General features: G+C 42.3%; 2 protein-coding genes across 2 annotated transcripts; both read right to left on the minus strand.

Moving 5' to 3' along the window:
• Nucleotides 1-1,365: 1,365 nt before the first annotated feature.
• LOC139643447 (odorant receptor 131-2-like) lies at nucleotides 1,366-6,337 on the minus strand. The gene is made up of 3 exons (XM_071518592.1): nucleotides 5,393-6,337; nucleotides 4,936-5,085; nucleotides 1,366-1,425 (listed from the first exon to the last, which is right to left on the minus strand). The coding sequence occupies exons 1-3, from the start codon at nucleotides 6,335-6,337 to the stop codon at nucleotides 1,366-1,368; spliced, it is 1,155 nt and encodes a 384-aa protein (XP_071374693.1).
• A 13,691-nt stretch (nucleotides 6,338-20,028) lies between these two features.
• On the minus strand, nucleotides 20,029-20,997 carry LOC139643448 (odorant receptor 131-2-like). The gene has a single exon (XM_071518593.1). The coding sequence runs from the start codon at nucleotides 20,995-20,997 to the stop codon at nucleotides 20,029-20,031; it is 969 nt and encodes a 322-aa protein (XP_071374694.1).
• Between the last annotated feature and the right edge of the window lie 6,409 nt (nucleotides 20,998-27,406).

The raw sequence follows: 27,406 nt of genomic DNA on the forward strand, positions 1-27,406 counted from the left end.
TCTGAAGTGGGAGGTGAACTCCACCACTGCCAGGAGCACCCGTCTGGTGGTACCTCCTGCTTCCGTAGGCCAGAACTTGCTCCTCCCCTCCCTGTATTTTTGCCATTATTGCTCTGATTCTACAATCACTGGCGTCTGTGTCAAGGATAAGGTCATCACTGTCGAGGGAGCAACTTAACACGGGTGCAGAAGTCAGCCGCCTCTTCAGTTCTTCGAATGCTGTCCAGTGGAAATGTGCTTACTTTTTAGTAAGTCGTTACATTATTACATTACATTATGTCATTTAGCAGACGCTTTTGTCCAAAGCGACTTACAATAAGTGCATTTTGTCAACAGTAGTGAAACCAACTGCGCATGACAGTCTTTATCAGCGAAGCCTTTTAGGAATAAGTAGCATTCGTTGAATCAGAGTTTGTTTTTTTGAAAAAGAAGGGGAAGAAGATCGTTACACGATAGGTTAGTTCAAGAGGGGTCCAGGTGTATCCTGAAGAGATGTGTCTTTAGTCTCCGCAGAAAGACAGAAGGGGGGAGCGTTCTGAGAGAAGGGGGGAGCTCGTTCCACCATCGTGGTGCCAGGGATGAGAGGAGTCGCAACCGGGATGAACTTCTGAGCCCACGTAGCAATGGAGGGGCGAAGCGAAGGGGCTTTGCTACTGTAGTGAAGTCTTTCAAAAATCAAAGGTAGTATGACGCCGACCATCAAACTGGCAGAACTCTGAAACATTCTGGGGTGTGGGGAATTCTCTGACCCTCTGGACTTTCTGGGGGTCAATAACGATACCTTGGGCCGAGATAATGTTCCCCAGGTAGGTCACTTGTTCTCGAAACAGGACGCACATCAATGGTTTCAATTTCAGGATGGCCCCATATAGCCTGACGATCACTTGAGACGTTACAACATTTGGGGCACATCCCACCCCAGGAGTATTATGTCATCGAGATATACAAGGCATGTCTACTACTGCGTCCCAGCCAGGACACAGTCCATTAATTTCTGGAATGTAGCCGGCGCCTTACAGAGCCCAAAAGGCATCACATTCCATTCAAACAGCCCTTTCCATGTACAGGAGGTAGCAGCTTTGTGGGCCCTGGGGCTCAACTCCATCTGCAGGTACCCAGACATCAAATCCAGGGTGCTGAAGTATCTGGCTGAGGACAGTGACAATGTCCTGCATACATGGCACGGGATAAGCATCCTTGATAGTACGCTCATTCAATGGTCTGTAATCTACACAGTCAGGGTGTCTGGTACTGTTTTTTTACCATTACGATTGGCGAAGCCCAGCTGCTGTTACTGTGTCTGGCAATTCCAGACTCTGCAGCACTGACTGGTCTTCTCCATGGCCATCTTGTGGGGTTGTTGTTTCACTGGTGGCCCTGAGGTGGTCCGCCGACAGAGCTCTCAGCATACAGGACCTGTAGTGACTAGGTACAGAGACATAGGCAGGGTTAGTAGATTGAGGTTCAGTAGGGATCAGGATGGACTGGGGCTCTACTGTTTACATTAACAATGTAATATCTTGTTAATTAGACAGTTGTGGGTAAAATATGGGGTGTCTTGGTTATGCCTGAACATCAGCTTACTTGTTAACATTACTTTACAATGTGTATCCACAATCCTCTAACACTTATTCATCCATGGACAAAACGATTTATCCACAATCCCATAGGCGATTCCACAAGGCAGTACTTACTATCCAATACAAGAGTGAAAATTCCTGAAGCCATTCCTGAAGATGGCACCCCACTGATTGTCATGGGGGACATGAATATCTATCTTGACAAACCCCAAGCGGCTGACTTCCTTTCACTATTGTCCTCATTTGACCTCAAACTGGTCTCCACCGCTCCCACACACAAAGCGGGCAATACACTTGATCTGATTGTGACTCGAAACTGTTCCACGGCAAATCTGACTGTCACCCCCTTACATCTGTCAGACCACTTCTTTGTCCAATTCATGGTTTCCTTGCCGGAACATCCTCATGTTCCGCCGCAAATGGTCTCCTTCAGACGGAACCTCCGGTCCCTCACACCGGCTCGGCTCTCCTATGAGGTCTCGGCTACCATGCCCCCTCATAAAGAGTTCTCCTCACTCCATGTCAATGAGCCTACAGACACACTCTGCTCCTCACTAGCCGTCTCTCTAGACAATCTGTGCCCACTCTCATCCAAACCCGCTTGTAAAACCCCCACTAGCCCATAGCTCACCGGTGTCATCAGAGAGCAACGGGCGGGACTCAGAGCAGCTGAGAGAAAATGGCGCAAATCCAGTGATCCCACTGACCTCACTGACTATCAAACTCTCTTATCGGCATTCTCCTCCCATCTAAAAAGTGCCAAGACCACTTACTATCAGGAGAAAATCAGCAGCGCCAAGGATGCTCGGAAATTATTTTCAGCTTTTAATTCACTCCTCAAACCTCCACCACCTCCACCCTCAAGCTTGCTCACGGCTGACCTCTTTGCATCCTTCTTTACTGATAAGGTTTCTACCATCAGTAATCAGTTCTCTGAGCCTGACCAACTCAGTATGCTGCCACCAGCTAACAGGACCTCACTCCTGTCCTTTTCCCATCTCACTGAGGAGCAAGTCTCCAAACTTCTGCTTGACTCTCGTCCCACTACCTGTCCGTTGGACCCCATACCCTCCAACCTCCTGCAGGCCATCTCGCCCACACTTATCCCTGCAGTCACGCACATCATTAACTCCTCACTTACAACGGGTGTGTTCCCCACTGCTTTTAAGCAAGCGCGGGTTAGCCCGCTGTTAAAGAAACCTACACTCAGCCCATCTCAGGTTGATAATTACAGGCCGGTTTCACTACTCACCTTCCTTTCCAAAACACTTGAGCGTGCGGTCTTTAATCAAGTCTCTGAATTCCTTTCTGAGAACAACCTGTATGATCCTAACCAGTCTGGCTTCAAACATGGACACTGTACCGAGACTGCGCTCTTGTCTGTAGTGGAAACACTGCGATCAGCTAGAGCTGCCGGTCAGTCCTCTGTCCTACTGCTACTTGACCTATCGGCCGCCTTTGACACGGTTAACCACCAAATCCTCCTCTCCACACTCGCTGAGCTTGGCTTCTCAGGATCTGCTCTCTGCTGGTTTGAGTCCTACTTCTCAGGGAGATCCTTTAGAGCAGGGTTTCCCAAACCTCTCCTCGAGTACCCCTTGTCCTGCATGTTTTAGATCTCTCCCTGCTCCAACACAGCTGATTTAAATGATCAGCTTGTTAACAAGCAGCTTCAGGGGTTGATAAAGAGTTCATCATTTGAATCTCACGGCTGCTCCTGAGTGTCCCAGGATAGCCTCAGTGCTCTGGGCTACATCAGCAATGATGAACTTCACATTAGCCTTCCAAACTGCATCGGTAGAACAATTTCTCTGAGGAATGCTATGCTCCCTGGCCCATACCCTGCACAGTCTGTGCGACTGATGGCTGTATTGGAGGCCTTGTCTGAGTGGGAATGGCATTGAAGGAGTGTAGTGGCAGGATGTTTCTAGCAGAGCGCAGATTTCCAAATCCTATATCAGCAAACTTATAAAGATTGTAGACTACACCACCCTGATTGGCCTTATCTCAAATGGGGACGAGGCACCATATGGGGGTGAGGTTGAACAACCTTGAGCTCAACAGCTCAAAGACAGTGGAGATGGTTGTGGACTGTAGGAAAAAAGACCCACCTATGGAATCCCTGATAATTAATGACAGAACTCTCTGCACAGTAAAACCATTTACATTTTTCAGCACCACCTTCTCACGCACACTGGCCTGGGAGGAAAATGTCTCATCAAACACCAGAAAAGCACAACAACGCATGTTCTTTCTCCATCAACTTTAAAATTTCACATATCACAAGCAGTACTCGTCCATTCTACAGGTTTATTATTGAAAGCATTCTCACATCTTCCATAACTGTATGGTTTGGAAACTCTGTCCACTCTAATAATAAACTGCAAGGATCAGCGGAAAAAATCGTTCACCTCAAACTTCCATCTATCCTGTTTCTAGGGTGAAGAAGCGAGCAGGAAACATCATCAAGGATCACACTCACCCTGGAAACCACCTCTTTCAGCTATTGCCATCTGGAAAGCGCTACAGGTCACTGAAAACAAGAACTACTCGTCACCTTAATAACTTCTTCCCTAAAGCAATCACCCTGGTCAATCAAAAGGACTGACCACGTTCAGCCCATTCAGTTTCTCTGCAGATGTCCTATACCTGAACAGTTCTGACATATAACCTTGTCCAAGTTACGATTCATATAGTTTTGTAGAGAGGTAACGCACACCAAAAAACAAACATTATTGGATTCGCTGTTTGAGAACTCTGGGACCTCTTGGATTAAATATAGATTTTGATTTGAAAAGTTTCTTGTAATGCACTTTAACCTATTGGAAATACAGATCAAGTTATTTATGATGTTCTCTTTGAATTAATGTTTAAAACTTTTTTTCTGTATGTTTATGAGAAACCAAATCAAGATATATTTATCAATTCGTTTATTCTATAATGTTACTGACCAATGTATTTTTGATGTGTATATATTTATGTTTATTATTAGATTTTCTGTCATTGTTTTCTTAAAAGTAATTTGATTGGCCTGGTGCCTCTTGCTTTACCCTGAATGGTTTAGCCTGATTGTGTGATTACCATCAGGTGTTGCTGGTCTATATAGTTTACCAGGGCTTGTGTGTTTTCACTCTTGATCTAGAAGAAGGCTGCAAGGCCGAAACATTATCAATTAAAGAGTATTATCTATGGAGCTGGAGTGTGCGACACATTTTCTTCTGTTTTCTCAAGATTCATATAGTTACCTTTCTTGGGTCTCGATTGCTGGTGGGGTTTTGGTGCCCTTGCAGGCAGTTTAGTTGGTGAATTGGCTGCACTCCTCACCACTTAGTCCCGAGTTTGCATTCTCCCGTACTGTGGCTGCCCGTGCACCCACCCGCATGAGCTGGGTACCCATTTTGGCTACTCTCCAGGTGGTCTCATACCTGTGTACCAACTCATAGGCTCCCGCCAAGGTGCGTGGCTGCTCCTCCAGTAGCATTGTAAAGGAAACATTCACAACTGCCTGTAAAACACATACACACAGCACAATCAAAAAAGACAAGAACAAGGACAAGAAAGTCTTTATTTGTGATTATGTGAAACCTTGTTGATCCCTTTAGAGAAATACATTTTTCTATAATTTTGTAATTGTAATTTATATATTTAACCCTAGTCAATAAAGAACAAATAACTCTTATTTACAATGATGGCCCGGCAAGAGAAGGAATCCCTCTTGATGGGGAATTGGGGAAAAGGCACCGGAAAAAATAAAGTAACGAGGCCAGTAGTTTGAAGGTTTGTAATAATCAGCGCTTTTTCAACGATCTAACAGACATCATGGGACATCTTAGACAGAAGCTGAGGTGATACATGAGGATGGGTCTGATGGTTTGGTCTCTCAGGCCATATATGAGGCAGCTGAGGCATCTAGGTAAATTGATAAGACAGATGAACAGAACGTAGTGGATGCGTACGATGGTGACTCGGTCGACTCTACCATGGAGGGCTGCCAAGATGGTGGAGCACAGTGTGGATGCTAGAGTCAGACCAAGCTGGATCAGGTGCAGCAGGACCGTCTTACGAGCCTTGCTGGCTGAGGCTTTGTCTGACGAGGCCGACCTGGCCGTGACGATCACGGCAATGTACGAGCAGATGATGACTATGCCTACGGACACAAACACCACACACATGAAGCCCTTCTCAAAGTCGTGAAAAATCTTCAGTTGGAAGAGGGCATCCTTGGCGCAGAAGTCTTGCATGAAGCGGTGGAAAGGCGTGGAATCCAGGAAGACCAGCATGAGCAGGCGGATAAGCATGTTCACCGAGCAAACAGCCCAGATGGCGGCGACTGCAGCGATGCTGTTCCTGATGGTGACAATGCTGGCATGCCTCAGTGGAAAGCAGACCGCCACATAGCGCTCCAGGGACATGACGGCAAGGTTGAAGGGGGAGATGTCAGTGGTGATTATTGCCACCATGGTGATGATGAGACAGACATAGCGCATCATGTACACCCTGGCCGTTGCTAGGATGTAAAGTAACTGGCCCAGTGCCAGCTGGACGGTGTCTGCAAAGAGGAGGTTGTACAGCAGGATGTAGCGGGGTGTTTCAGTGAAGACCGGCTTGCTCCTCAAGGTGAACAGCATGATGCTGTTGATGTAGAGGAAGATTAAGCAGGGCAAGGCCGATAGGAAGCGGTAGAGCCCCTTCACCAGCTCCACCTCATACTGCTGACTGGCCGAAGAGTTTTTCCATGACTGGATGGTGTTGGACATGCTGGCTGGTCACAGACAAGCCTGTCAGCACAGATACACACTGCATCTGAAAGAGACAGACAGAAAGAGAAACATTTTGGTTCCACTTTATGTAGAGAGTGCAATGCTGATACAACAGCTTACAATCAAGTGACTATAATGTGTCACTAAAAGTCTACTGCGTTTCACCTGATCGAATAGTGTGAAAAATACATATTCAATGTCACGGTTAGGCTGTGGCCACACTGATCCATTGGAAAACGGGCAGAATTATTGACAGATAGATTTCTGTCTGTTGGGCTGTTTTGGAATGTCAACAAGGTGGGAGAGGCAGAAATACAGCATTGCTCATAACGGTATTACAAGAAAAAAGAAGTAACAGTCTATACAGAATAAATTTAATATGAGACTGACCTGGAAAACCCAGGGTTATTACAGTCATCCCAATGTTATACCAAGTTTTCTTTATTTTATTAGTTTTGGTCATACCGTTGTTTCTGTGATCACCGCTATTTTTTCCAAAACAAAAGTAGGAATGACTCTGATTGGCTAAACGGATGGTGATGAATCTGTCCATCCAGAAAAAGTTCTACTGGGTTAAACTTTCTGTCCGTCAAAACGGATGGAAATCTGACGGAGACTGACGGATTATCAGCCGCAAACTGAATTACGTTCCCTCGCAACGAATTTAAATACGTTCCTCCACCACAAATTTAAATACATTTCTCCAGAATTACGTCCCAAAGGTTGGTTAACAGTTAAATTTAGGCAAGTAAAATGACTTTGGTTAAATTTAGGCAACTGAAACAACTTGGTTAAGGTTTGGGTTAAGATTATGGTTAGGCAACTAAACCAACTTGGTTAAGGGTAAGGAAATGGTTTGGTCATGGTTAAATGAAAACGTTAAAATGTTTAATGTTTAATTAAAATGTGACTCATAGTTGAAATGTACTGGGAATCGAACCCCGGTCGCCGGCATCGAAGCGCTTTTACAGCACACACACACTGTGTTTAGAGTGTGTCCAGAGAATAAGATAGGAGAAGAGGATGGCGATCTTGCAAAATGTGCTTTACAGCCAAATAGAACAATAGTAAAAACAGCATGGTATGGAGACCAATGAAAACAATAAGGAAACAGTTACAGAAATAAGAACAACAAAAACAATAGTACATAATAATAGCTGCCAGGAAAAGGCAATATAAGACAGTACATTAGCAACAGAAATGGCAGTGGAAACAGAGACAGACAGTTCTACATGTATTGTAGTATTATATTGTAGGAGCAACAGCAGAAACAGGAGCAACCTGCCCATCAGTGTGTTCTCCTTCCTGTTACAGGGAGTCAAACCCACAAAATACCAAATATATACACGCTGTGCATATTTGTGGAGTTTCATTCCAAAATGACATATCGTCACTGTCAAGTCAAAACCTCAAAATGTCAACTTTTCAGGAACTAAGAAAAACAGCCTTATTTATGTTTGATGACAGTGCATTTTAGATTTCATCCATTAGGGTTTTGAAAGGTTTGTAGAAACTTCTCAACCCATACAGGAGCAGGTAATCCTTCAAACAAAGCATGAAAGTTGCACAGAGTTACAAGGTTTTCACATGACAACAGCGATAACTACCATTTGAAATAATTCCTGACGTGACAGTAAAAATCGCTGTTAAATATTATTGTGATCATTTTCCTGCAGGCCTTTACTTAGAATCATTTTAGAGGACGTGATCTTTGTTGTTGTGTTTTAAATATTGAAAAATGGATGGTCATCTATAAACCTTTTTTTGTAAAATGAAAATTATATGTTTTTTGAATGAAACCTTTAATTTGCACTTTTACACTTAATTTAAAGTGGAAAATCCCAATATTTTGCAGGTCATGAGGCTAAAATCTGTCAAAGAAGGTTTTGACACACACACACACACACACACACACACACACACACACACACAGAGAATAACCCTCCCTTTTTTCTGGAGGTGTTGTGTGTCTGATTCAACCAAACATTTTTGATCTAGGAGCTTACTTGATAAAGCCAGTAACTTACCAGCTTTCTACACAGACGCTCTTGATGCTCTCAGACCTAAAACAACACAACAGATAATTACATCATGTCTTTTTGGTAAAACCTGGTTTCACATCATTCAAATGCAACAACTCAGAGATATAAATGACCAAGCGATTGCAAATACTTTAAACAAAGATAAATAACAACATTAATACCATTACTACTACTACTACTACTAATACTATAACAATAATATCAGATAGACATCATATTCTGTGTATTGGTATATTTTGGTTGTAACAATAAATGCATAAACTAAGAGCCATTAACATCCAAGAGTCACTGATTGTAACATAAGATATACATACAAAAACCTTCACAAAGACAATGACATTCATAAAATTGTAATAAATTTAAACATTATAATTATTATTAGCAGTACCAGTGCTAGTAGTAGTAATATTAATAATAATAATAATTAAGTGCTATTTGAACAAAGCTAATATATTAATCAGCAATAACGGAGGGAATACTTATACTTCTGTGTCCTTTCAGGCCCACTAAACAAACTGAATAATAACTTTAAGTAAAAAACAATGAGTAATATATAAATTCCTTCTGCATCTGCACAAAAAGATTCACCTTTTGTTTTTCCTGAAGTCAGCTCTGCTGCTTCATGGCTGAGGGTTGATAGTTGATGTGCTGAGGAAACTAAGCTGACTCTTATAAGAAGTTTAACAATTACAATCACACCTTCACACGTCAGTTCAGCCACCATTGACAGTGAGTAACAACTAAACAAGTTGAACAAGACGAATGATGCATGCACCCCTTGGGCCAATCAGTAGCAAGTAAACAAACATTGTAGCGCCCCCCTTAAGCCAATCAATGCAATTACATTTTTTAAATTTAATTTTTTTTTTTCCTATAACAGAATGCAATGACACACGTCATTCCCTTAAAGCAGGCGTTTTTTCAGCTTGAGACTCAAAAGAGAAATTTGGTGTTTCCCGGTGATCCAAACTCACAAAAAATACATGAGTTGCCATGACATCTCAATTAGCAAACTATCAATAAATCCAAAGAACACAAAGAACCATGAATTGAAATATATAGAAATGTATTTATTTACAAATTTACATTCACAGCAACATGTACATTTTCACAACATGTTTTTTTTTTTTTTTTACATTTTTCACCCTCTCCTTCCTACGTGATGGCAGGCCCCACGGAGATTGAAGCCCACTGCTTTGTCTTGCAGACGGCAGGCTTGATTTCTCCAAGAGGCTGGCTGCAGCTCGCAGTCTGGCTGGTCTGCCCTTATTGGGCAGTTCGGCGGCAGTGAGGGCCGGGACAGCGTATGGAGAATATCTAGCCTCTGCCCCACAGCTGACTGCCCGCCCCCTGACAGAATTTTATCAGGAGTGGCGGAGACATTGTGTGTTGGTGGAATGGATGGACAGGATGCTATGACTGGGTTATTCACTCCAGTTAGAGCGTGCTGCACCCATTCACAGGCGTGAGATAGTTGATCATGGCTTCATCAGAGAGATACAGTTGATCATGGCTTCACCAGAGAGATACAGATACAGGCTCCTGGATGCGAACACGCGTGGCTGAGCGTTCCAAACAAACCAAACAAAAGCAACAAAAACCAACAAAACAATTCATTCCATTCAATGAAAAGGGAGATGGAGAGAAACGCGAGAGAAATCAGAAAATTATCCATATGGAAATAGGAATCCTAAGCTCAAGGATGGATACCATCGAATCAAAGATCGAGAATGCCAAAACTTCCAAGGAAACCAGATTTGAGCCGGATATCTCCATTATAGTCTCCGGCCTGTCATTTGAGAATAATGAGGATACAGCTGGGAAAATAAGGGAGTTGCTCGCCGTGGGACTACGATGCGACCCGATGCCAGAGCTGGTGGCCATGGAGCGTTTGAGGCCGCGAGGCATGGGACCTGGACTGATCAAGGTGGAGCTCCGATGGGTGCAGGAAAAGGTTGCAGTCCTTCGGCTGAAACATCTACTGCGGAAGAGCCAGAGTTTTGAAAAGGTTTCATAAGATCGGTCAAGTTCCACGTGGATCGTCTTATCGAGCTGAACTTTCGGACCCTTCTGTGTGAGATCCCGGTGGGTAAGGACTTCTACATTGCCAGCAATGGCAAAATGATTAAACGCTGGTGAGGTGACCCCGAGGGCTGGGGATCCACTCTGAGGGGAGCATTGAAGAACTTCGACCCAGTCTGTAAATAGTCCGAATCTTTCACTTGTCCACTGGAATATCAACGGGTGGACAGCTGCTAAGTGTGCATTAAGATCACGGATACTGAAATCCCTAGACCCCAACTTTATTTCCTTAAATGAAATGCATCTATCATGCCCCATGATTTGCCTGGAGGGGTATACGTGGTTTGGGCATAATAGGAACATTCATGTAAAAGCCCCTAGAGCTTCAGGGAGTGTTGGTATTTTTGTTAAGAACGTTGTGTTTGAAGACTACAAAGTGAATATTGTGGATAAAACCACTGACTGATCGCATTACGGAATATGCTTTTGTTATTTTTTCCTGCTATCTGTCTCCAGAGGGGTCTACATGGGGACGGGACTCAGTGGCATTCATCAGTACAAAACTTGGAAAAGCTACTGGTATATAGGGACTGGTATAAATCAATTATTAAACCAATTCTAAAATCATCAAAAAATGACCCTAGGGTCCCACTTAATTACAGAGGCATCAGCCTTTTAAGTACTGTTTATAAGTTATATTCTAACATTCTAAATGCCAGGCTGTCGCAGTATCTAGAGGCCGAAAATATACTTGTGGAGGAGCAGAATGGATTCAGAAAACACAGGTCTTGTTTAGATCATAATTACACTAAGAATACTGTAATTAGAGCTAGGATCTCTGAGGGGAAATCTACTTTTGTATGTTTTATTGATTTCCAAAAAGTGTTTGATTGTGTTGACAGGGAATTACTGGAGTTTAAACTTATGTGAAGTTGAATATTCTGTTGTACGCTGATGACATAGCACTCTAATAATTTGAGCTGGAAAAAACTCAAATTATGCACTTCAGAAAAACAGGAGCAGGTAGAAGCACCTTTAATTTTCTTGCTGGAGCTATGTCATTAGCATATACCAGCTCATATAAATACCTTGGATTTACTTTGGATGAACATTTAACGTTTGAAGAGGGCTTTAGTGTTTTGGCTGACACTGCAGGTAGAGCCCTGGGTACAGTAATAAGTAAAGTGAAAACATGCAAAGATCTTGGTTATGCTACATTTTTAAAGCTCTATTATGCATGTGTAACCCCAATTCTATTTTATGCAGCTGGAGTCTGGGGTAGTAAGGAATTTTCCAAGGCGAAAGGAATTTTCCAAGGTGAATTCAAAACCGGGCAATTCGCTGTTTTCTGGGCATGCATAAATTTGCACCTGTGTTGGCGTTCCAAGGGGAGATGGGTTGGGAGCCATGTGTGATTAGGCAAAAAGGCGAAATGCTATGAAAAAAATAAATACTAATACTAATACTAAATACTATGGAACCGTCTATCTAATATGCCAGCGGGTAGAGTAGCAAAAAAAGTTTTTAACTGGGATAAAGCACTGTATTTCTGATCCGTTTGGTGCTGCCCTGGTGGATCGGGGTATCGGTCTCTTTCAGGGGCATGGAGGGTTCTTGGTGGCTCCGGACTCTTGAACGGTAGTGTAGCCTACTTGTACCTGTATGTCCATTTTATTGCTTTCTTGTGTTTTGGCACACACTTTAATTTAAAGTTCCATCTGTTTTTAATTGTATCTCTGTTTGTTTGTTTGTTTATTTTTAGTTGCACCTGTTTATCTCTTGTATTACCTTTTATTCCTATTTTTTATAATTTATTTTCTGCACACACTTTTATGTAAAGTTCGATCTGTTTTTAATTGTATCTCTGCTTGTTTGTGTGTTTTTAGTTGTACCTGTTTACCTCATATATGCCTATTTTCTTTTATTGCTGCTATTGGATTTTATTGTATGTAAAGCACTTTGTAAACATTGTTTTTAGAAAAGTGCTATACAAATAAAGTTATTATTATTATTATTATAACTATCCATGGTGTAGTAATATGAATGTTGTTTTCAGGGAAGCTGACCAACAATATATTTTCAGAAACGGTTTAGGATGTAGCGTTCACCATATTAAGCACAGGTTATTTCTCGACTGTAAAGAAAAATGGGCTACTGACATCTGGCTCAAACCAGAACTTATATAATCAAATAAAAAACATGTATAGTCCAGAACCTTATGTTACTTTACCCTTGGAAAAATCCAGAAGATCTCTGTGTGCCCAGTTGAGAACTGGTACCCTCCCTCTGGCAATTGAGGTGGGCAAGTTCAATTCTATTGATGAGGAGGAGAGACTTTGTACTGTATGTGAACTTGGTGTTGTTGAAGATGAATTTCATTTTTTTGTTTCATTGTACGTTATATGAGTGTTATGGGGTAGCCCCTTGCATAGTGATTGGTAAACCATCGAGATGTATTACACTGAAAGGAAGGTGCACATTCTCTCTCGTGTGTTATGTTTGTTTTCATTGGTAGTCTTAGCTCTGCTGCTTAAATGTCATTAAGGATGAGTTATGGTCATTAGAAGGCTAAATTTAGGTAATCAACACCAATTAAGGTATTTCATTGAAATGGTATGGGTTGGTAATGGAATGTAAATATTGTATGTATTGATTATGTCAACTGCTTAAAAAATATAATTTTGAAAATGTATATTTGTGTTCATTTGTGGTAAATGAGTGGAATTGTCGATACAACCTGTTTTGAGTCAGTCTACAGAGTCCTGACCTGATTGGGCCATTCAAACTGGAGAAGGCGGGACTCCACCAATATATAGGCTCTGAAGTCAGGAAGTAGGTTTGGACAATCGAACAATGGACAGTGGAGATGCTGGAAGCTGTGTTTGTGCCATTTGTTTATTGAAGCTCATGCCTGATGAAGCTTTGGACTGTGGTATTGTTTTGTTCATTTTTTTTAGTTTCAGTAAATCTTTTCTGCAATCTGCAAAGACTGAATCATGGACATGGACTCTGGGTTAACCAGATTTCTTCACATTTTCCTACCGTACATCCCTCCTTGCAACAAGTGGTGTCAGAAGTGGGATGTTACGCCTTTGTGAAGTTCTGGCCAGAGTTGGATGCAGACCTGATGAGAGGGAAGAGCCGTGGACGAGGCCGCATTACCAGACAGAACCCCAGGCCAGAGGAGGGTCTGGAAGGTGAAGAGACAATGGAGTTTGAAGACCCACCAAAGGGTGCCACAGCAGCTGAGAAAGAAGAACCTGTGGTACGGTCCAAAACTGTGAGTACTCCCAACTTAGAGCTCCCTGAAGCAAATTTTTTTTAAGAAATGAGAGACTTTATGCACCGGTCTAAACACAATGAAGTGATATTGTTTGAACAGCTCAAGCGACTCAAAGACAACATGCAGAATTTAAAGGTCGGGCAGGATTGGTCACTGGAAGAACACTCCAATCCAGAAAGCTTCTTTGTACGCTTTGAGTGTATAGCCAGAACCTGGGGGTGGAGGCAAAAGGAATGGGCAGCCAGGGTGGTTACCTTACTGACTGGTAAAGCTCTTGAAGCATATGCAGGGATGGATGAAGAACAGTAAGAGTCCTATGAGGCCATCAAAGCAGCTGTCTTGATGAAGTATAATGTTACCAAAGATACATATCCGCAGAGGTCCGAAGTACCATCGTTCCACATAGGGAGACCGCCAGGGAGAGCTACAACCGGTTGAAGGGTCTCTACAAGCGATGGATGCAACCAGGTAGCCACAGTAAGGACCAGATTGGGGAAATCATCATCCTGGAGCAGTATCGTCGAGTTCTCCACCCAGAAATCTGAACCTGGGTAAAAGAACATAACCCAAAGACAGGAGAAGAAGCAGCAGCTCTTGCAAAACGCTAACTGGCAGCACACCGGGACCCTTCAATGAAAAAGATGACTGTGGGAAAACAAAGGTTTGAGGGGGCCAGGCCACAGAACTCACCTGGTTTTCATACTGCTGACATTGGGGGTGGTAAGAAGTTTCCTCATTCAAACCCAAAGGTTGAGTTGATATGCTTCTACTGCCAACAGCCTGGCCACAAGGCCTCAGTAGGCCTTAAGAAGGGCCAAGACTGTTGATATGTGTTCTGTACCCCGACCAGAGAATGATAATGACGATAATGCAGTTAAACAAAGACATACAGTTCATGTTACTGTTAATGGCAAAGTGGTAGAAGCTCTAGCAGATACAGGTAGTGATCAGACTTTGATCAAAGCAAGCCTACTTGGCAATGTGCTGCCCAGCTATGATAAATGTGTAAATATAACCTGTGTGCATGGATGTGAGAAAGATTACCCTACTGCCAATGTGACCCTCATGATTCAAGTTCAGGCTTATTTGCTAACGGTAGGAGTCTTAAAATCCCTTACCTATGATGTAATCCTTGGAGATGATTTGCCTATATTAGACAGTCTGGTCCAGCAAACTTCAGCAGTATGTGCCATAGTTACCCGGTCTATGGCCAAAGGCCTGGAGCCTGGAGCCTTTACCAGATCTTGAGGAGGTGCTCTGTCAAGGGGGGCATAAAGTTAGAAAAACCAGGCAACAGCGCTGCATTACATTACATTACGCCATTTAGCAGACACTTTTGTCCAAAGTGACTTATAATAGTACATTTTGTAGTGAAACCAACTGTGCATCAGTCTTCATCAGCTAAGACTTTTAATAGGAATAAGTAGCATTCGTTGAATTTTTAATTTTTTTTTTAAAGTTTAAGAAGGGTAAGAAGATAGGTTAGTTCAAGAAGGGTCCAGGTGTAACCTGAAGAGATGCGTCTTTAGTCTCCGCCAAAACATGGGCGCTTTCTGGGTCCAGCCATAGAACAGTTTCGTGCTTCCTGATTCACTGACCTTGTTGATGTTCAGATAAGAGAGGATGATGTCTTTTCTGTCACCGCTAGTGACATCACCTACCCCCACTGTAGTCATGCATTTCTCTCTCTATTGCTGTTGATCTCTACTACACCCACTGAAGGCAGGCCGGCAGAGGTTGGACTATATCTCCAGCCAGACTGTCACTCAGGTCGTGCTGTATCCCTTTTGCTGAGGCTGCTCACTGTAGTTGAGGCTGGGCTCCGGCACCGTGCATGGACACAACTTACAGCAAGGTCTCCTGGATAATAAGTCTGAGTTTTGGTGCTGACACCCCAGACGATGAACAACCTGGAAGTCATACTCTTCCAGTTTTTCAAGACAGCAGTCAAGCTGGCTTTCTGGCTCCCTCATTCTTGTTAACCAGAGCAGGCTACTGTGGTCAGTCCGGACTGTGAATGACCTCCCAAGTAAGTACTGTCTGAAGTGGGCGGTGAACTCCACCACTGCCAGGAGCACCCGTCTGGTGGTACCTCCTGCTTCCGTAGGCCAGAACTTGCTCCTCCCCTCCCTGTATTTTTGCCATTATTGCTCTGATTCTACAGTCACTGGCGTCTGTGTCAAGGTTAAGGTCATCACTGTCGAGGGAGCAACTTAACACGGGTGCAGAAGTCAGCCGCCTCTTCAGTTCTTCGAATGCTGTCCAGTGGAAATGTGCTTACTTTTTAGTAAGTCATTACATTATTACATTACATTATGTCATTTAGCAGATGCTTTTGTCCAAAGCGACTTACAATAAGTGCATTTTGTCAACAGTAGTGAAACCAACTGCGTATGACAGTCTTCATCAGCGAAGCCTTTTAGGAATAAGTAGCATTCGTTGAATCAGAGTTTGTTTTTTTGAAAAAGAAGGGGAAGAAGATCGTTACACGATAGGTTAGTTCAAGAGGGGTCCAGGTGTATCCTGAAGAGATGTGTCTTTAGTCTCCGCAGAAAGACAGAAGGGGGGAGCGTTCTGAGAGAAGGGGGGAGCTCGTTCCACCATCGTGGTGCCAGGGATGAGCGACTTCTGAGCCCACGTAGCAATGGAGGGGCGAAGCAAAGGGGCTTTGCTACTGTAGTGACGTCTTTCAAAAATCAATGGTAGTATGATGCCGACCATCAAACTGGCAGACCTCTGAAACATTCTGGGGTGTGGGGAATTCTCTGACCCTCTGGACTTTCTGGGGGTCAATAACGATACCTTGGGCCGAGATAATGTTCCCCAGGTAGGTCACTTGTTCTCGAAACAGGACGCACATCAATGGTTTCAATTTCAGGATGGCCCCATATAGCCTGACGATCACTTGAGACGTTACAACATTTGGGGCACATCCCACCCCAGGAGTATTATGTCATCGAGATATACAAGGCATGTCTACTACTGCGTCCCAGCCAGGACACAGTCCATTAATTTCTGGAATGTAGCCAGTGCGTTACAGAGCCCAAAGGGCATCACATTCCACTCAAACAGCCCTTTCCATGTGCAGGAGGTAGCAGCTTTGTGGACCCTGGGGCTCAACTCCATCTGCAGGTACCCAGACATCAAATCCAGGGTGCTGAAGTATCTGGCTGAGGACAGTGACAATGTCCTGCATACATGGCACGGGATAAGCATCCTTGATAGTACGCTCATTCAATGGTCTGTAATCTACACAGTCAGGGTGTCTGGTACTGTTTTTTTACCATTACAATTGGCGAAGCCCAGCTACTGTTACTGTGTCTGGCAATTCCAGACTCTGCAGCACTGACTGGTCTTCTCCATGGCCATCTTGCGGGGTTGTTGTTTCACTGGTGGCCCTGAGGTGGTCCGCCGACAGAGCTCTCAGCATACAGGGCCTGTAGGTGACTAGGTACAGAGACATAGGCAGGGTTAGTAGATTGAGGTTCAGTAGGGATCAGGATGGACTGGGGCTCTACTGTTTACATTAACAATGTAATATCTTGTTAATTAGACAGTTGTGGGTAAAATATGGGGTGTCTTGGTTATGCCTGAACAGCAGCTTACTCGTTAACATTACTTTACAATGTGTATCCACAATCCTCTAACACTTATTCATCCATGGACAAAACGATTTATCCACAATCCCATAGGCGATTCCACAAGGCAGTACTTACTATCCAATACAAGAGTGAAAATATGAATAACTAAACTAAAAAATAATTTTAAGATTCAAAATTACCATTATAGCTGAAAAGTAGCCTAAACAAATCCAGGAGGAACACAACACTGACCAGTGAGTTTCTTAAAGAGACAGTAACTAGTACTACAGTACCTACATGAACAATAAATTGTAATAAATAATTATTTTTTTTAAATTGAGTTTCAATACAATGAACTAGGCTATACTACACTACACTAAGAGGTAAACACTTATCTACAGTTGAAAGATATGAAGACTATATTCACACTAAAGATAATAAAGTATAGTATAACATGCCTTTGGTGATACTTCACATCATATCTCCCTCAACAGGCTAACAAAAGTGGCCGTTTCCGAGTATTATGTACTCCTACCCGGACTCTAGAACCATGGTGTGTGCCACGCTGACGGTGTGCACTCTGGGCCGGGTTTTGGGGATAAAGAGGGATACTTGATCTTTGAAGAGGACTATTTTCGTGTTGCCATAATCCAAGCAGGCACACGGCTGCTCCTGAGTGTCCCAGGATAGCCTCAGTGCTCTGGGCTACATCAGCAATGATGAACTTCACATTAGCCTTCCAAACTGCATCGGTAGAACAATTTCTCTGAGGAATGCTATGCTCCCTGGCCCATACCCTGCACAGTCTGTGCGACTGATGGCTGTATTGGAGGCCTTGTCTGAGTGGGAATGGCATTGAAGGAGTGTAGTGGCAGGATGTTTCTCGTTGCACCAGTGTCTAGCAGAGCGCAGATTTTCAAATCCTATATCAGCAAACTTATAAAGATTGTAGACTACACCACCCTGATTGGCCTTATCTCAAATGGGGACGAGGCACCATATGGGGGTGAGGTTGAACAACCTTGAGCTCAACAGCTCAAAGACAGTGGAGATGGTTGTGGACTGTAGGAAAAAAGACCCACCCATGGAATCCCTGATAATTAATGACAGAACTCTCTGCACAGTAAAACCATTTACATTTTTCAGCACCACCTTCTCACGCACACTGGCCTGGGAGGAAAATGTCTCATCAAACACCAGAAAAGCACAACAACGCATGTTCTTTCTCCATCAACTTTAAAATTTCACATATCAAAAGCAGTACTCGTCCATTCTACAGGTTTATTATTGAAAGCATTCTCACATCCTTCATAACTCTATGGTTTGGAAACTCTGTCCACTCTAATAATAAACTGCAAGGATCAGCGGAAAAAATCGTTCACCTCAAACTTCCATCTATCCTGTTTCTAGGGTGAAGAAGCGAGCAGGAAACATCATCAAGGATCACACTCACCCTGGAAACCACCTCTTTCAGCTATTGCCATCTGGAAAGCGCTACAGGTCACTGAAAACAAGAACTACTCGTCACCTTAATAACTTCTTCCCTAAAGCAATCACCCTGGTCAATCAAAAGGACTGACCACGTTCAGCCCATTCAGTTTCTCTGCAGATGTCCTATACCTGAACAGTTCTGACATATAACCTTGTCCAAGTTACGATTCATATAGTTTTGTAGAGAGGTAACGCACACCAAAAAACAAACATTATTGGATTCGCTGTTTGAGAACTCTGGGACCTCTTGGATTAAATATAGATTTTGATTTGAAAAGTTTCTTGTAATGCACTTTAACCTATTGGAAATACAGATCAAGTTATTTATGATGTTCTCTTTGAATTAATGTTTAAAACTTTTTTCTGTATGTTTATGAGAAACCTAATCAAGATATATTTATCAATTCGTTTATTCTATAATGTTACTGACCAATGTATTTTTGATGTGTATATATTTATGTTTATTATTAGATTTTCTGTCATTGTTTTCTTAAAAGTAATTTGATTGGCCTGGTGCCTCTTGCTTTACCCTGAATGGTTTAGCCTGATTGTGTGATTACCATCAGGTGTTGCTGGTCTATATAGTTTACCAGGGCTTGTGTGTTTTCACTCTTGATCTAGAAGAAGGCTGCAAGGCCGAAACATTATCAATTAAAGAGTATTTTCTATGGCGCTGGAGTGTCCGACACTTTTTCTTCTGTTTTCTCAAGATTCATATAGTTACCTTTCTTGGGTCTCAATTGCTGGTGGGGTTTTGGTGCCCTTGCAGGCAGTTTAGTTGGCGAATTGGCTGCACTCCTCACCACTTAGTCCCGAGTTTGCATTCTCCCGTATTGTGGCTGCCCGTGCACCCACCCGCATGAGCTGGGTAACCATTTTGGCTACTCTCCAGGTGGTCTCATACCTGTGTACCAACTCATAGGCTCCCGCCAAGGTGCGTGGCTGCTCCTCCAGTAGCATTTGTAAAGGAAACATTCATAACTGCCTGTAAAACACATACACACAGCCCAATCAAAAAAGACAAGAACAAGGACAAGAAAGTCTTTATTTGTGATTATGTGAAACCTTGTTGATCCCTTTAGAGCAATATGTTTTTTCTATAATTTTGTAATTGTAATTTATATATTTAACCCTAGTCAATAAAGAACAAATAACTCTTATTTACAATGATGGCCCGGCAAGAGAAGGAATCCCTCTTGATGGGGAATTGGAGAAAAGGCACTGGAAAAAATAAAGTAACGAGGCCAGTAGTTTGAAAGTTTGTAATAATCAGCGCTTTTCCAAAGATACAACGGGCATCACGGGGCGTCTTAGGCAGAAGCTAAGGTGATACATGAGGACAGGTCTGATGGTTTGGTCTCTCAGGCCATATATGAGGCAGCTGAGGCATCTGGGTAAAATGACAAGGCAGAGGAACAGAACATAGTGGATGCGTACGATGGTGACTCGGTCGACTCTTCCGTGGAGGGCTGCCAAGATGGTAGAATGCAGTGTGGATGCAAGAGTCAGACCCAGCTGGATCAGGTGCAGCAGGACCGTCTTACGAGCCTTGCTGGCTGAGGTTTTGTCTGACGAGGCCGACCTGGCTGTGACGATTACGCCAATGTACGAGCAGATGATGACCGTGCCTACGGACACAAACACCACACACATGAAGCCCTTGTCAAAGTCATGAAAAATCTTCAGGTGGAAGAAGGCATCCTCGGCGCAGAAGTCCTGCATGAAGCGGTGGAAAGGCATGGAGTCCAGGAAGACCAGCATGAGGAGGCGGGTAAGCATGTTCACCGAGCAAACAGCCCAGATGGCAGCAACCGCAGCAATGGTGTTCCTGATGGTGACAATGCTGGCATGCCTTAGTGGGAAGCAGACCGCCACATAGCGCTCCAGGGACATGACGGCAAGGTTGAGGGGGGAGATGTCAGTGGTGAGTGCCGTCACCATGGTGATGATGAGACAGACGTAGCGTGCCATGTACACCCTGGCTGCTGCTAGGATGTAAAGTAACTGGCCCAGTGCCAGCTGGACGGTGTCTGCAAAGAGGAGGTTGTACAGCAGGATGTAGCGGGGTGTTTCAGTGAAGACCGGCTTGCTCCTCAAGGTGAACAGCATGATGCTGTTGATGTAGAGGAAGATTAAGCAGGGCAAGGCCGATAGGAAGCGGTAGAGCCCCTTCACCAGCTCCACCTCATACTGCTGACTGGCTGAAGAGTTTTTCCATGACTGGATGGTATTGGACATGCTGGCTGGTCACAGACAAGCCTGTCAGCACAGATACACACTGCATCAGAAAGAGAAACCTTTTGGTTCCACTTTATTTGGAGAGTGCAATGCTGATATAACAACTTACAGTGGAAACAGAGACAGTTCTACATACTGTAGTATTGTGTTGTATTGTATTGTAGGAGCGACAGTGGAAACAGGAACAACCTGCCCATCAGTGTGTTCTCCTTGAGTCAAACCCAATATACCTACCACTCGGTAGGTATATTGGGGTATTCATTCAAATATGACATATTGTCACAATGAAAACGTTGTATAATCGAAATGTCAACTTTTCAGGAGCTAAGAAAAACAGCCTTGTTTTTAGCTTGATGACAATGCATTTTAGATTTTATCCAATGGGGTTTGAAAGGCTTGTGAAAATTTCTCAACCCTTAGAGTAGCAGCTAATACTTCAAACAAAGCATGAAAGTTGCACAGAGTTATGAGGTTTTCACATGACAGCGATAACTACTATTTGAAATAATTCCCGACATAAAAATCCCCATTGAATAGGGGTATAACGATATATTATGGAACGAAATTTCGCGATCCAAAAACGTGACGATAGGCATCGTGGAGATGAAAAATGGTTCGCGATATCAAGTAAAGCTTATCAATTAGCTGCGCCACCAAAATGTAGACTACTCTTTGTTTTCATTTACATACTTTAAACGCCAAAGGGTGGAATCAGTAATCCTAGATCCTAGTTTGCCTGACTGGTGTTATGACGTCGTTGACACTGACGTTCACTCGAGACCGGATGAGCCAGGTGTGTGGCGTGCAACAGGAAAATGGAAAGCGGTGATATCAAAATACACTCGTTATGTTATGTAACTTTATCATTGTTATTTTGAAAGAGACGGAGGTAAGTGTTGTGAGACATTCTCACATTTTCTATCTGGTCTGTTTCCTCAACATTGTGGTTGTTACACCAGTCCTGTGGTCTCGGCCCAAATGTTGCGGTTGAAAGTATCAAGTCCATGCGGTGGAAAAAGAGAACATGACGCCGCTGTCAGTGGCGGTTTATTAAGATCTTATGGATAAATTGACGCCTCTGGTTACTGGTGTTACTGGTGTGTCAACTGAAAATACAGGCAGTGGTAGCCGCCATATTGGTCTGAAGTAAATGTTACTATGGTTACAGACATTATTTACAACCATCGCGAGGTCGGAGGAGTGGAGTGACTCCTGTTACCCGTACAGACACAGTGGTAATTTTACTCTGCTCTGCTCCAGTGTGAACCAGACATAATATGCAAATTCACTCTCATTCATAAATTCAGTTGTCACTACCAAATTCTGGCAGTGTGTACGTCATAGAGATATAACACTAGAGGAGACATGACGTCATTATGCATGGGATAATCGTCTGCCATCTTACCTGTAAAGTCGCGACCCACCATGCTAAACACACGTTCTATAGTGTTTTGTATAGTATTTATATAGTACTCAGTAGCGGCACCGCTGCTGAAAATGTGCCGATTTTTTTTTTTTATTAATTGCAGGCTATTTCTGCCAAACGCACCTTAATGACGGAAGTGACACATAGTGGCGTGTGGTCGCAGACAGAGAAGACATAGATTTTCACATATACTCTTAATACAACTACTCAGTACCAAAAAGTAGGCCTAGCAAATAAATCTGATAATTATAAAGTCTTCTTGAAAAAAGGATTCATAGTTTCTGTAAAGTAAATGCACCATTAAAATACCTCCAGAAGATAATCTTTATGATTTAAAACATGATTACTTAACATAGTTTAGCTATCTACAAACTGCAAAAAATGCTCATGTTTGGTACCATTTTAGACAGTCACAGTTGTGTTGTATACAGTGAGCTAAATAAAAAGTAGTAGTGATGTCTCAATAAAAAAAATATTAGCATTATAATGGCAGCATAAGGCACTATCACCATTGATTCCAATTACAGTCATTTGAGAAGTTGACCCAAGTAAGGTGGCTGCCATATGGTCCCATTCCAGAATAGGAATTCTCTATGACAGTCATCCTCAAAGTCCGGACTCCGGTCCGGATCCGGACCGAACCACAACTGTCTCCGGACTCTGAGCAAATTATACTTTTCATATGTATTATTTGTATTATCTGCGAGACTTCGCCGCAACGCAACGAGTCAAAATTATCCGCTTTCTCCACTGCAAGCAGCGCTCTGAATGTCCGACTGCTCCACTGTCTGTGTGAAGACGTCTACTCTGCTTTGGTTTGGTCCAATCACATTCAGCGTCCCGTCATCTCCATGACACCGGTGGGTCGCGGACGCGACGTCATACTGTAGAGCCGCACTTTTTTTTTCAAACTTTATTTTTTACAAGAGAAGAGAACAAAGACCGGTGTAATCAAGTTGACAGCGCAGCTCGTTTCGTCAGCTGTTAGCTACTAGCCTAGATTTGGAACGTGAATCAATCTAAAATGGCGTGTTCAAAGGTGGCCAGCCTGCAGTGAGTCTGCATTCTCAACAATGAACACGGTGAAGAACAAGTAGGCCTACCGCAGCCGACTCACCAATGAACACTTGCATCAGTGTCTCTGCCTGGTCATCACACCTTTTGTGCCAAAGTTCAAAGTGTTGGCAGCAGACCAAAGGTGCCACTTCTCGCATTAAGCAACAGTGTTTGACACAATGTACAATAGTTCTGGACTTATTTGGACTTTGATTCTTAGGATGGTTTGATTCACCTCTGGTGGCTGGGTGTGTGAACCGGGTTTGGGGGATGGGGATAATGGGGAAATGGTGATTTGCAGCTTTAATTTAATTTAATTTTACATGTAATTTTATCTTTTATTTAATTTTATTTTATATATTTTATATAATTACATTTTATATTATATATATTTTATATTTAATTTTATATTATTAATTTAATAATTTAATTATAATTCGTTAAAAGCTTGACTGACCTTAATAAACGGACCTTTGTCTAATTGAAAATTTTCTTTGTGGACCTTTAAGATTTGTATTTGAGTGCCCCTGCTCTATGACATGTTCCCTCTAGTGTTATATCTCTATGGTGTACATAGCTAACTGTCAAAGGTGTCAGCTGCTGGCTGAAAATGTTGACATGCTAATTTTCTTAAAAAAAATAAAACATGTCCTCCCAGGTTACAAAATCAGTGTCTGAACATATTTGTTGTTTTAATTTAAGTTGAAGTTTTGTGGCCTGTCTGTCCAACTAAGGTGTTTGGAGAATGTTAGATCAATGTTCAGACATTTGCATTTAGTTGTAAAGAGGACATTCTTGTTTAGACATTTTATTTTAATTTACAATTTATTTCATTTAGACAAGCATCCGCTGTTAAAAGCTGATTTATTTTATTCAACAGATTCTATTATTTGCTTTTTGCACTGAAAAATATATAACAAAGAAAGAAACCATTATAAAAGAAACTGTAGGAATAGGTTAAACTTCAAGTTGAAAATATTGGGGGTTTTTTTACATTTGATGTCTAAGCAATAAGGAAAGAATTTTCTACAGTCATAATTTGTCTCCATTTAAACTTTGTTAAAAATATTGTCATTGTATGAACCGTGACGCCTGTACCGTGTATCGTACCGAACCGTGAGCTGAGTGTATTGTTACACCCCTACTGTTGAATATTATTGAAGTGATAATTTTCACTTAGAAAATTGTACCATTTTAGACGACGTGATCTCTGTTGTTGTTGTTTTTTTAAATGTTGAATTTTTTTTTCGAGAAGTTTGTTTTTCCAAAATGAAAAATTACATGGCTTTGGAATGAAACCTTTCATTTGCAGAGTTTTACTCTTTACATTTCAGGTCATGAGGTTAAAATCTGTCACAGACACACACACACAACACACCACCTCTGCATGTTTTAGCGTGGTTTGGTCAATCAAAACAGAATAACCATCCCTTTTTTCTGGAGGTGCTGTGTTGAATCAACCATTCAACAAAGCATTTTTGATCTAGGAGCCTACTTGATAAAGCCAGTAACTTACCAGGTTTCTACACAGACGCTCTTGATGCTCTCAGACCTAAAACAACACAACCGACATCACATCCTTTTGGTAAAACTCGCTTTCACATCATTCAAATGCAAAAACTCTGATTCAGCGATTGCATAAAAAGACCAATACCAATACTACAAAAATGACAAATAACATTAATACTATTACTACTATTACTACTATATAATATATAACTTCCCACAAAAACAATAGCATTTATAATGTTGTAATAAATTAGTAGTAGTGGTTGTACTAGTAGCTAAACCTAACCCTACACCTAACCCTAACCAACTCTAACCCTATAATAATAACAATAATAACAATAACAATAATTCAGTGTTTTTGAACAAAGGAAACTATCTACTTCTGTCTCTATTCAGGCCCATTAAACAAACTTAAGTAGTTTATGACAGTAATGACAGTTAGTAACACTTTATGACTGTATGACTTTATACAGTAATATTATCATAATGAAATAACTTTACCGTCATGGTTGAAAGTTGATAGGTGATGTGCTGAATAAACCGAGCCGACTCTTATAAAAAGTTGACCATTCAAGTCACACCTCCACACGACAGTGCAGCCACCAATGACGGTGAGGAACAGGTAAACTTGTCGCCGGGGGGCTTGAATCTGGCCCTTGCCCTTTGGTGCATGTCGTCCCCCCTCTCTCTGCCCTCACTTTCCTGTCAATCTCTACTGAACTATCAAATAAAGGCAAAAATGATAAAAACCATAATTATTTCCATTGATACCCATAATAGTGTGGTTATTTATATGGATAATGTTTAACACTACAAAGGCGAAAGCCTATCTGGCGTTGTTATTTTCAATTTTACGTTCCTCCAACACTGAAAATGCAATTTCGTCCTCCAACCATAACGTTTCCTAAAGATGAGGGCTTTAAATAACTGTGTTTTTGTAATTGAAAAAAACGTAGGAACTTAGGAAATAGATACAGGCACTCATTGCAATTTGCATAAAACCCTCAGTACGTGGGTATGTGTTAATGTGTGTCTCTCAGTCCTCCGGCTCGCTCGAAGTACGTGAACAACTGACCCATTGAGACAGACAGCACAATGGAAAACCTAGTGAAACTAATTTCCCACAGATGACAGCAGGCCCCACTTCCTGTGCCAAAACCAAGATCACCAGTAAAGACGGTTTTCTTTGTTTATGTGACATGGACATGTTAATGCACAGCAGGGACTGTACGATTGCTGAGGTGTACAGAGATCCATCTCTCCTGGGAAGAAAATGCAGTGTCAGGTGGGCCAACGGCCTGGAACAACTGTGTGATGTCCAAATGATTTGTGTGTAGTACCTGCTCACACAAACCATCGAAGCTGTGCGCTGACTGTAGGACTGAACGGTAAGAGAAGAAACGCAACCTGTTCGTAAAAGTAACAAAATCAAAACAACAAAAACGTGGAAAAGCACATTGTCCATATTTGGAGTGGCAGAGCGGAGAACACTGAACACAGCACATATTGTTTTTATCTTTGAATCCCCTTGTGGGTAACCCTTCCTTTTACTGTCCCCTAATTACTAAGTATTTACCCGGTAAATATATGGTAAATTATAGTATATTATTGGGTAATTACCACTGTAAATAAGTAGGTAAATACAGAGAAACTACAGCTGAAATACTAAGAAAAACCTCCACTATTAACCATCAACTCAACTAAGTACCGTGTAGTTGTGACCGTTTTAGGTTGGTAATAACTCAGATATAATTGCGTACTTCCTAGGAAAGTAGGCAACCAATTCTTAGAAACACCTCCTCTATTACCCATCAATTCAAGTTACAATTAAGCAATATTACACGAGAGTGATGAGGTGATGCGGTCAGGACCGAGGCGCTTGCATCACTGTCGTGCCAATAATGACGGTAAAGCACACCCTCGAGTGTAATATTGCGATTATACAACAGTTACCAACAAAATAAAAGATATAAACAAAATGTATTCATATTGTGGGGCAATTCGCTCTCAAAATAAAAAACTTTTTGCTAGTGTTATCTCCGTTTCCCTGGAAATACATGGGGTCTGACTAATAACTGGAAAACAATCAGTCACGTCAGTAGACTCCTATGTAATGGAACCTAGTTTACTACTCCAGCAAGTAGGCGGAGCCTTAGTAACCACCTAGCAACAGAGACGATTTCTAGTCCCTGTTGAGTCAGCCAGCCAACTTGAGCTAATGCTTTCTAGAGATCGTGGGATTTCCCAAACTGAATAAATACCACACATATAAATACAAAACTGCCTAAATGGACAGATTTAGCTACTATATCCGCGAACTTCACATGTATTTTTAAGCTAGTAGCGCCGTGTCACCGACTCACCGGCACAGCTGATGGATGCCAGAGCGTCTGGTAACATCAAGGCTGAACAGAATTA

This window comes from Centroberyx affinis, unplaced genomic scaffold (genome assembly GCF_046629955.1).
Source record: "Centroberyx affinis isolate AG114_WGS23_722 - 3 ecotype Tasmania unplaced genomic scaffold, CSIRO-AGI_Caff_v1 ptg000612l_1, whole genome shotgun sequence".
NCBI classification, from domain to species: domain Eukaryota; kingdom Metazoa; phylum Chordata; class Actinopteri; order Beryciformes; family Berycidae; genus Centroberyx; species Centroberyx affinis.

Excerpts from the sequence above, each read along its gene's own strand:
- LOC139643447 (XM_071518592.1), bottom strand. The coding sequence starts at position 6,337 with ATGTCCAACACCATCCAGTCATGGAAAAACTCTTCGGCCAGTCAGCAG. Across the intron at positions 5,086-5,392 it reads TAAGATGTCCCATGATGTCT|GCAGTTGTGAATGTTTCCTT; the intron begins GTTAGATCGTTG and ends TGTGTTTTACAG. Across the intron at positions 1,426-4,935 it reads TGGGTGCACGGGCAGCCACA|TCACTACAGGTCCTGTATGC; the intron begins GTACGGGAGAAT and ends CTCTGTACCTAG.
- LOC139643448 (XM_071518593.1), bottom strand. The coding sequence starts at position 20,997 with ATGTCCAATACCATCCAGTCATGGAAAAACTCTTCAGCCAGTCAGCAG.